Genomic DNA, 11345 nt, shown 5'->3' with positions numbered 1-11345 from the left:
AGGGAGGAAATATCATGGTGAATGTGAAAATCTGGAATGATGATGCAAATGGCTGTGGTTTGGGTCAAATTCCGCTGGAGCAAAAGGGGTACCAAAGACTATGAAGAATTTCCATGGGCTATGTGTGAAATTGGCTTAATGATTGGTTACACTCAGGCTGTAGATATGGAGTTAGTAAGTAAAACAGGCTTGGTTATATTGAAAGTTGTTGTGGTGGATTACAGAAAAATTCCTAGATGGACCAAGTTAACAACTCCCAATCTCATGGTTTACAGAATCTTCTTTGAAATGGAAGAAGTAGTAGATGAAGGATGGGCTAAGGAAGATGATGGATTATCTCAAGGCTATGAAGAGTGGATGGACTTTCAGCAAGAGGAGGAGGATAGCAGAGATCCCAAAGAAGCAAAATACAGTGAAGATGAGGCAGACAATAGACCATAGATTTTCAGCAAGATGCTCGGTTTCAGCATAGGAGATGAGTTGTTTGATTTGATTGATAAGTATCATGTGGATCAACCATATATCTTCATGCTGAAACAGTTTGTGAAGAATAGATATCATTACCCCGCAAAAAAAAAGAATAGATATCATCCACAATTACTTACTGGTGCTATATATAGTGTATACCTGCCGTTCTTGTATACAGGCCATCAGTGAAGAATTAGGATGTATAAGAAGGTAGTCACGCAAGGGATAATATTTTGAGCGTAAAGCCTACAGAATTTTCCCGGGCAGCATCAGATACTAATCACATGCGCATTATAGCCCTTTTTGTCTTTCATGAAATGCGCACTTTTAAAAGGGGGCGAAATTAATCATTAAGAAAAAGCAGAAACAACGAAAGCATCATTTGGTTTTACAGCTAAAAAGATTTGTTCTGTGCATGGAGATGGAGTGACGGCATACAAATGAACGTATAATGTAAGCTTACATGTGAATTCTCTTCAATGTGGGTATATGGAATTATTTACACTAGCTGCAGCCTGCAGGGCTGGATGCAAATGCCTAGCTTGTAATGCGGACTAAGATTAAGGCTGCATGCAGCATATATTCTGCTTGGAAATGCATGGACTTGATTTATTTATTTTTCAGGATTGAAATGCATGAACTTCACATGAAGATGAAGCAGCCAAGTTTCTGCAAACTGGGTGCAATCAGCACAAAATCCTCACTTCACCTTTGTAATCTTGCTCACTAAATTACAGGTGCTTGATTAGTCTTAATCATGGCTCTGTTGAGCTCGTGACACGCATTTGATTGATATTTTTTTTCGTTTGATTGATTTCAGTTTCTAATGCCAGCTGATCTGACAAGCCGAGTTTAACTTGGATCATTTGACAGTTATTTTGTTTGCCTGCGGGCATGCTAATCTGCATCTCACCCTGCATAAAGATCATTGGAATCGGATCTAATACCTTTCTTTGGTCAGTCACGCACTCTAGCTAGGGTTCTTCAACGCAGGTTGCATGCATAGTTTTTCCTCTTTTTTTTTCTTTTTTGAGAAATAACATTGACGTACGCGTACGCGTACACGCACACGCACACAGTCACCCCACCATACACACACGCTCAAACAAATGCGTACTGAAGGCACGATCAAAGTTGCGGATTTCAAAATTGATGCAATCGCCACATGTGCCTCGCTATTTGATATTCATTTATGAGTTGTGACTAAATCATATGAAAAACAAATCTTAAGGTTTTTCAAACCACACTTAACAGGAGATGCTCCATTCGGTTCAAACATTTTAAAATATCAATTTGTTTTGTTTATCTTTGTGGTGCAATTGACTTGTGTCAACTTAATTATATCGAATGATGTACTACGTCCTGGTTTTGTTTATCTTTGTATTTGGTGTCAAATTTTCACCTTAAATTTAACTAACAAAATGTTAATACATGTCATAGAAAATAACACTATAATTGAAAATTATGTTCAAATACGAATCCATCAATATAATTTTGTGACATGCATTAGTATTTTATTAGTTAATTTTTAATCAAAATTTGGCACAAAATGAGACTTATAAACCGGGAGTGAGGTATATTCCGGTGAACCCGCGTGTCATCACCACCGAGTCCGCTCTCCCTTTCTCCCCAGTCCACCTCCGCTATAAATACCACTCACTTAAAATAAAATAATGAGCTCGACCGACGGCAGCAGCAGCTCGCGTTCTGCTCTCAGTCTAATCCTCGTCGTCGTCGAGCGGCGCCGCGGCAGCAGCAGCAGCCAGCGTCCGAGTGGAGGCCGACATTTCCTCTTGGCGGGGCCCGAATCCAATCCGTAAGTCGAAATCTCTCTCTGTACATGCTCTCGGATCCCCACACATCTTCTAGTACAGTCCTACAGTAGAATCCCCACCCCACCCATCTCCTACAGTCCTACAGTACTTCCCTGCTGCGGTGCTGCCAGTGGCATTCAGGCCGCCATTCCCGCCGTTTCTTGGGGTCTCACTGAGGAATCCGAGGGCACTGGTTGTGTATTGATCCTCCCCGGCAAGTAATGGCGGCTCCGGTTGCTGTTGCCGCTGGGTGTGGGTCTACTCTTTGCATGCATTGCCCGTCCACAAGGTGTTCGATGGATTGTGCAGGGTGTACGTCTGTCCGGGGTCTCGTTCCAGTCCTTCAGGTTCCGGTCCGTTTACAGTCAGTTGCTGAAAATGTGCACGGAACGCATGAAAATGCAGGGATTTGTGCTCAGGTTCTGCTCGGTTGCTTGGCATTCCAGGCATTGGTTCCTCTTTGCAGGAAGCATCCCATCATAAGCATATACTAGTACTATATATATAGTTATATGTTCCCACTTCAAAAGAAAAAGTTGTATGTTCTGTTTGTTTGCTTGCTGTCTGCTTCAATGTTTGTTCCATTTTAAGCATAGTTGTACAAGTATAGTTGTTTGTTTCGTGGGCATAATTCAAAGTTTGTCGGAAGCAGCTTTTGTTCTCTCTTGCATAGCAAAAGTGTGTGGAAACTGGAATCTGTTGAGAGTAGTATGGCCACGCCAAACGTTTTGGCTTTCACTTAAGGACCACACATTGCTTCTTGACTTTGTTGGATGCTTGTCGGCCCAGCCTTGGAACTGTACCTTCCTACTAATGGTATAGAATATGGTTAATATAAATGAGGCACAGACCAAACTTTTGTGTTGCTTACTAGAAATGAGTGTATTTCCTTAAAAAAAATGTCAAATCATCTGTCATTGTTCTCTCAAGTTACTTTCATTGCGATGTTCAATCCAGTTTTTATTACTGCAATTGCTTCATTCGAATTGAGGTTTCAGTCCGTTTACCGTCAGTTGCTGAAAATGTGCACGAAACGGATGAAAATGCCAGGACGTGCGCTCTTTGTTTACCATTTACCGCCATTTGTTTGGTTGCAGGAAGCACCCGGTCTTAAGCATAGTATATATAAAGTTGTATGCTCTGTTTTGTTTGTCTGTTTGCTGTCTGATTGAGACAAGGGCATAATCCAAAGTTTGACACCTGCACTTGCACCTGCTCCTGCACATGTACGTGTTGGAAACTGGAATCTGTTGAGAGTAGTATGGCCACGCCACATGTTTTGGCTTTAACTCAAGGACCACATTGCTTCTTGACTTTCTTGGATGCTTGTTGGCCCAACTTTGCAACTGTACCTTCCTAATGGTAGTATAAATCAGTCACATACAATTCTTTTTGTGTTGCTTGAGATTTGGTGTATTTACTTAATGTGTTTAGTCGAATCATCTGTCATTGTTCTCCCAAGTTGCTTTTCCTCGTGATATTCAATCCGTCGGGTTTTTAAATACTGTAACTTCTTCATTCAAATTGATATTTGCTTCCTTGTTGTTTTCCTTTCAACGTTTGGACTGAGGCTTCAAATAATGGTGCTCTTTAACATGGACTTTGTTACTTTAGAGAATACAAGAATTATGCATTGGTATCATGATAACATCTGCTCTATGTTTTTTCTACAGGGGGTTTCCAACACATAAGTAGTTTGCTAACATGAAGACAAGCATCCAGTAGACTTTGCACCATTTGAGGCACAATGGAGATATCTTTTCTCATGTTGTTGGTTCTCTCTCTGCTTCTGTTTCCTAATGGCATCTGCAAGAGTTTAGCTGCGAGGCCTCCTGTTGTGAATATTGGGTCTATTCTTCAATTTAACTCCACCACTGGAGGTGTTGCCGCGGTTGCCATCCATGCAGCCTTGGAAGATATCAACTCTGATCCAACAATTCTAAATGGAACTACACTAAAGGTTCAAATCAAGGATACAAATTGCTTTGATGGTTTCCTTGGCATGGTTCAAGGTATGCTAGCTTTAATGTTACGCATTCATTTGGCATTGTTGAAATAGTTTTTGCTTCTCTTGTGGAATTGTGACAATGATACCGTATTCCTTGTATCAGCTTTGCAGTTCATGGAGACTGATGTTATTGCACTCATTGGCCCTCAGTGCTCTACAATTTCTCACATCATTTCATATGTAGCAAATGAGCTTCGGGTCCCTTTGATGTCCTTTGCTTCTGATGCAACTCTTTCATCCATACAGTTCCCGTTCTTTGTCAGGACTGGTCCCAATGACCTCTATCAAATGGCGGCTGTGGCAGAAGTTGTTGACTACAACCACTGGAAGATAGTGACTGCCATTTACATTGACAATGTTTATGGTCGAAATGGCATTGCTGCTTTGGATGATGCACTCGCTTTAAAGCGCTGCAAAATCTCCTACAAGGTTGGGTTTCCTTCCAATGCTAAAAGAAGTGAGCTCATAAATTTGTTGGTTAGTGTCAGTTATATGGAGTCTCGTGTTATCATTCTCCATACTGGAGCTGAACCTGGACTCAAGCTTTTCTCTATGGCAAAACAACTGAACATGATGGGCAACGGCTATGTGTGGATTGCAACTGACTGGCTGTCTGCATATCTTGATGCTAATTCATCAGTTCCTGCTGAGACTATATCTGGCCTGCAAGGTGTTCTTACTTTACGGCCACATATCCCCAACTCAAAGATGAAGAGTAATTTGGTCTCCAAATGGAGCAGGCAAAGTAAAAAGTACAACTATAGTGATCTTCGTGTAAATACTTACGGTTTTTATGTTTATGATAGTGTCTGGGTAGTAGCTCGGGCTCTGGATGCCTTCTTTGATGATGGTAGTAGGATTTCCTTTTCAAATGACTCGATGTTACATGATGAAACTGGAGGAACACTTCACCTTGAAGCAATGAGCATTTCTGACATGGGAAATAAATTATTGGAGAAGATTAGAAAGGTAAACTTCACTGGGGTGTCTGGGCAAGTGCAATTCGATGCTGGAGGCAACCTAATTCATCCTGCATATGACATCATAAACATCATCGGAAGTGGCATGCGGACCATTGGTTTTTGGTCAAATTATTCTGGCTTGTTGTCGATTGTCTCTCCAGAGGCTCTATATTCAAAGCCTCCTAATATTTCTCTCGCTGATCAGCATCTCTATGATGTTATTTGGCCTGGGGAGACTGCACAGAGGCCTCGAGGATGGGTTTTTCCTTCTAATGCCAAGCAGTTGAAAATTGGTGTTCCCAACAGATTTAGTTTCAAAGAGTTTGTCACGAAAGACAATTCTACCGGGTCCATGAAGGGTTATTGCATCGATGTCTTTACTCAGGCATTGGCTTTGCTTCCTTATCCTGTTAGTTACAAGTTTGTACCTTTTGGGAATGGTACTGAAAATCCTAATTATGACAAACTCGTACAGATGATTGAATCAAATGTAAGTATGGAATGCCTTTTTTCTTCCTCTAACCATTTCATCATCTTTATAAAAAAAAACCATTTCATCATACCATGCTGACCAGGGGGGGTCTTATCCTGCAGGAATTCGATGCAGCTATAGGGGATATCGCAATTACAATGAGGCGAACAGTAACTTTTGATTTCACCCAGCCATTCATTGAAACAGGCTTGGTTATCTTGGCTCCGGTTAAACAGCATATAACATCGTCCTGGGCATTCTTGCAGCCATTTACTTTGGAGATGTGGTGTGTTACAGGGTTGTACTTCCTTATTGTGGGTGTGGTTGTTTGGGTTCTTGAACATCGGATCAATGATGATTTCCGTGGTTCAGTACGTCAACAAATAATAACTATTTTCTGGTAAGGAGCTGACTTGCACCTATTGTATCGTCTTTTTGTAGTATATCATTCCTTTTTTCTTAGAAATGTTGATGTTTCAACAAGTCTTGTGCAATATGTTTGCATACAGCAAGCACCTCAGAACAGTTGCCAGTTAACATACCCAAATGAAGCATCTACTGATTACCAAGGAACTATTATCTTAATGATCTTGTGAAACGTATATATGCACAGTATATATATTCGCTTAATGATATTTATGATGCATTGCTCTTTTTTTTTCTGTTTTCACATACTTCTCCACATGTATTACAAATGTTCTTATCATGGCGTGATTCCTTGCTCTCAGATGTGATTATAATTTCTATTTTGATTGCCTGCAGGTTCAGCTTTTCGACGTTGTTCTTCTCACACAGTGAGTAAACCAACCTTCTCTATTATGTGTTTTTTTGGCCATAGGTAACATTTTGTTCTGAGGCATGGCTCGTGATTTCATCTGTATCTGCCCGCAGGAGAAAATACTATGAGCACCTCAGGGCGTGGTGTCCTGATCATATGGCTATTCGTTGTTTTGATAATTGTATCCAGCTATACCGCGAGTCTTACTTCCATCCTGACCGTGCAACAACTTGATACTTCTATAAAAGGAATCGATGACCTGAAAAATAGTAATGATCCTATTGGTTTCCAAGTTGGTTCTTTTGCACAAGACTACATGGTCAAGGAGCTCAACATCTCACGTTCAAGGCTAAGAGCTCTCGGTTCACCACAAGAATATGCTGAAGCCCTCAAGCTAGGCCCTAAGGAAGGAGGTGTTATGGCCATTGTTGACGAGCGACCCTATGTTGAACTGTTTTTGTCAACCTACTGCAAGATTGCGGTAGCTGGTACAGATTTCACCAGCAGAGGATGGGGCTTTGTAAGTACATTTGAACCATATTCTTTAATGTAGATTAGAATATAAGAGCAAAATATTTTGAAGTTAATATCCTGGAATAGCAGTTTTAACTTTGAACAAATTGTGTCAACTATCTAGTTTATTATGCAACTTTATTTGCACTTTTCTGCGGCTGCAAGTCTAAAATCTGCACCTACTTTGTCTCACAAATCAAAATGTAGCACCTTACAAGTTCATTCTACCAGGCATTTCCAAGGGACTCCCCTTTGCAAGTAGACCTCTCCACCGCAATCCTGTCATTGTCAGAGAATGGGGAGCTGCAGCGGATCCATGACAAGTGGCTCAAGACAGGGGAGTGCGCAACTGACAACAGCGAGTTTGTTGACTCGGACCAGCTCCGCCTTGAGAGCTTCCTTGGTCTGTTCCTAATCTGTGGCGTGGCATGCGTCCTCGCGTTGCTAATCTACTTTGGTATCATGCTACGCAAATACCTGAGGCATGAACAGAGGAAGAGCCTGAGAAGATTCTTCTCATTCGTCCATGGCAAGGATCCACCAAAGAACAACGAGAGGCGGTCCATGAGCCTGCTTGGAAGCTCGACGCCGGCAACGCCAATGAGCAGCCTTTCTACCCTTGAGATAGAAAGGCCGTCCAGGGAAGTCAGAAACGACAGCGTTATTGAAATGGAAAGCTAGTTCATGTGTACAAAGCTAGTTCGTGCTTTATCTCTCAAGGCAGCTGGGCAACTGTTTTGTGTGAAGCAACAATGCGGCCGACTAACCTTGGTCCCGGTAACCTAGGTTGTAAAGCCAAACACCAGGGATGTATAGAGGGGGTTCAAATACTTCTTAAAGGAAGGATTGATAATAAAAATTAAAAATATCGAAATGCTCCTCTCTCCCACGTAGATCACTTTATTCTTTGCATGACTATATTTTTTGGGGATATCTTGCCACTTCAGAATTGGCGTTTGGCGGTGTGATCTGTTCATGTGTTCAATTGCGCGTAGTGTGGTTATTCCAAGTCAGTAGGATTGTGTCACTTCAGTTTGATAGTATGCGGCGGACTGAACCTGCCGGCTGCAGCTAGTACCGTTTGATGTGTGACGATGCCTGTAGATTCTAGTACTAAACTTTGATGCTTGTTCATAAACTAGTTTAGATGGAGCCACCCAAAAGGTATGATAGTTTTTCTTTTTTTGGCTTATATACTCTGTTTTGTCTGAGTTTTGTTCCGTGCAACTTTGAAGTTTATGTTAGGGTGGTCGGTAGAAAAATGTGTAGCACCTTCCACAACTCATAAAGAAGATAATTAAAAAGAGCATAGGAAGAAATAGTTATGATCTTATTAGGATAGTTAAGAAGAAATCCAACACTAGGTTTTCGTTTTTCTAACTCTATGGCTACACTGTAAAATATTTATGGATTAGCTCCAATTGATGCAAATCTTTTTGGTGGTTCTGGGATGCGACTGAGTCAGATTAATCCCAAGTTACTCCCTCCATCCCATAATATAAGGTGTTATTACATCTAATATGCTCACATATTAGATGTAATAACGCCTTATATTATGGGACGGAGGGGGTAGCTACTTGTCTCTCTCAAATCTTACTGGAACACCGAGCCACTGGTCTGAAAAGTGGAAATTCCTGCAGGTTTGTAATGCATCTGTTTTGGTTCTTGCGTGCATCACAAGTGTTGTTAGTAGTGGAGTGGTAGGCAGATGCAAAACCAAGCCATCATTTTCCTTCTAAATACACTTGTAAAAGAATCATGAGTGTCTATTCTAATGGAGTGGTATACATATATATAATTGTTGCAGGGATGCTGCAACTTCCTGGAGCAAGGCCTTAGTGGTACTAGGTTTGTCTATTCTAGTGATACTGGGTTTTCTTTTCTGATTTCTTCTAATTTAATAGTTATGCCAGGCTACATTATGACTGCCAGCTCTGCTGTAACTTTTCTTGCGAGGCATAACAATTGGATTATTGTTGATGCAGCGAAAACAGAAACGAGTATCAGTGCCTTTTTATTTAATTTAGTCATAATAGTTGACTTAACATATCATATATTAAATGTGGGTAGGAGATTCCTGTATTTTTCTTGAATACAGAAGAGCAACAATAGGAAGAGTTCTTTTACACGATGGAGCGATTATTTTCCTATGAAGAATGTATAATGTATATATATTTCTCATTCTGTTCAATACCTGGTTTAGGAAGAGCTCTTTTTCCTATGCAAAATGTATAACATGTATGTTTATAATTTTGATTGCAGGCATATTCGTCGCGCTCGCCCTGCGTTTTGACGTTCCGCGAGGGACCAAGTGGGATACGCCACGGGTTCCGACAGTAAAGATAACAATGATAAACTGGTTTCAAGCCACTCAGGGCAGTTTTGCTGTTACTAAGATACTGCGGCATCTTGTCTCTCTCGGTCGATGTCCTGTCATCTCTGAAAATATCAGTGGCACCTGTTCTGTTTACCTGTCTTTTGTGTTGTGACGCACAGCCTGCTCTGCTATACATCGTTCCTGGCATGACTGGTTTCATCGCCGTTCGCTCTGTGTGGAATGGAGAAGTAGAGCTGATAAGTAAGCCTGCTTACCTAGTCCCTTTTGTTTAGTCCTGGGATGAGAGAAAATAACTGACAATCTGGACGAGCCTGCCTTTGAAGTGCGAAACTTGTTTGTCACTGACAGTTTTCGCGATCGGCAGTTGCTGGAGTTCACTGAGTCGATAGTCGGAGAGGACGCAGAACATGAAGGTCCCAACCATGAGAGCAAAATGGTGGACTAGGGCTTTCCCTAAGGTGTGCTTTCAGGTATTTTCAGTTTTCTTGTTAAGGAATCAAGGTAGGATTTTGTCTGCCAAGACCCTATATTCATGGAGTGAGACGTTGTTCTGAATTCCAAGGCACTCAGAAAGTTTCGTCGTGGAATTTCTTCTGGAAAACATGTGTATGTATTCCAGTTGTATCATTAGTAACCCAAGGCCATATAGCACAAAGAATGTTTGCTTGATTCGTTCTGCCTGACAAGACATAAACTCCCATTTCTATATTGCTGCCAAACACGCTGTAAAATGAAGTTATTTCTATAACAGAGCAGGCTGCGCATCAAAACGCAAAAATTCGAAAATACCAGCTCTGTGGGGACCCCGACTCATAAGTTGTGATCACCGAATGCACATGTACAGTGATCCCAGAGATCAATGCTCACTGAACACACAGAAGCTGTATAACAAGAGTCTTACATCCATACATACCGTATTACACAAGTAGGACCATTATGGTCAAGTCTTGATTATAACATTGCAGCGGAAATCTTCGTCGATAACTTGGACCCATGCCATCTGCCTTAACCCTACAGGCATTCTGATTGGGAAGCGTCCTAGCTCGCATGTTCGTCACCGAAGTATTCTTCATCATATCCTGTTCTTTCATGCCTGACCAATAAAATAACCAGTGGCAAGCCAATGAGTACTTTGAATGTACTCGCAAGCAACCCATGTTTTGGTTCAAGATACAACAATGCATGATATAGGTAATTTTTTGCGGAAAGCTAGTTTTTGAGTGCAATGACATGTTCAACAACTTGTAAGACATGCATCAGGAGAATTCAATTAACCATGAGGATAGGTTACAGATATCAACATAAATAGAGTGGGCATCAACCCAACTCAATCACGTCAAGTCCTTTGACTTGACCCAAAGTAGTTCTTCCCACTTATCCAAACACACACACTGGTTTGTAAACATGTGGACGTAGTTTAAGCAGCACCGCCCAACTGTCCTTGACCGTGGACACGGCTATTCGAATAGTTTTACACTCTGCAGAGGTTGCACACTTTACCCACAAGATCCGGGGAACTTCTGTGTCATCCACGACCCGCGATACCTCAAGTACCCGGGGTAAGCACCCGATCACTATCTTTCCCTAGACGACACTAACAAGGAGTCCACTCGTTGTTCCATATTCTCACGATGTACATCATACTCATACGAGACTCACTTGCACATCATTTGAACAATTCGAGGACATGTTCAAAATCCAGAACCAAATTTGAATAACTCTACATTGCCAAGTGTGTCCTTTTGATCTGAATTTTTGTGGACATGTTCAAATCCTCAAATGATGACACTACACCAAGTGGTGCATCAAGGAGAATAGATTTGCATGACTAAATCTTGGTAAAGCCAATTCTGTTGATTTCTAGGGTTTACCAAAGTTACATTGGCTACTTTGCCCAAATGAGCTCAAACTTGGTGGAACATCCTACTTCTATGTGCCATTCCATCCTGTTAATTCTCATGGCAAGTGGAATTAATTTTCTTGCCCAAACCA

At 41.3% G+C, this 11345-nt stretch overlaps 1 protein-coding gene across 2 annotated transcripts; it reads left to right on the top strand.

The window, feature by feature from the left end:
- Positions 1 to 784: 784 nt before the first annotated feature.
- Positions 785 to 7884, top strand: LOC125515960 (glutamate receptor 3.1-like). 2 transcript variants are annotated; one of them, XM_048681435.1, is made up of 7 exons: positions 785 to 1205; positions 3956 to 4294; positions 4394 to 5742; positions 5847 to 6124; positions 6487 to 6518; positions 6616 to 7022; positions 7247 to 7884. In XM_048681435.1, exons 2-7 carry the CDS (start codon positions 4030 to 4032, stop codon positions 7694 to 7696), a joined length of 2781 nt encoding a protein of 926 aa, XP_048537392.1. In that variant the 5' UTR covers positions 785 to 1205; positions 3956 to 4029; the 3' UTR covers positions 7697 to 7884. The 2 variants fall into 2 exon arrangements, with proteins under 2 accessions (XP_048537392.1, XP_048537391.1); XM_048681434.1 differs by lacking the exon at positions 785 to 1205 and adding an exon at positions 2137 to 2284.
- The last annotated feature ends 3461 nt before the right edge of the window (positions 7885 to 11345 follow it).

The sequence above is a fragment of the Triticum urartu genome, chromosome 6 (genome assembly GCF_003073215.2).
Source record: "Triticum urartu cultivar G1812 chromosome 6, Tu2.1, whole genome shotgun sequence".
NCBI lineage: Eukaryota > Viridiplantae > Streptophyta > Magnoliopsida > Poales > Poaceae > Triticum > Triticum urartu.
The sequence above is the reverse complement of the archived record's forward strand: the minus strand, read 5'-3'. Positions and strand labels throughout refer to the sequence as shown.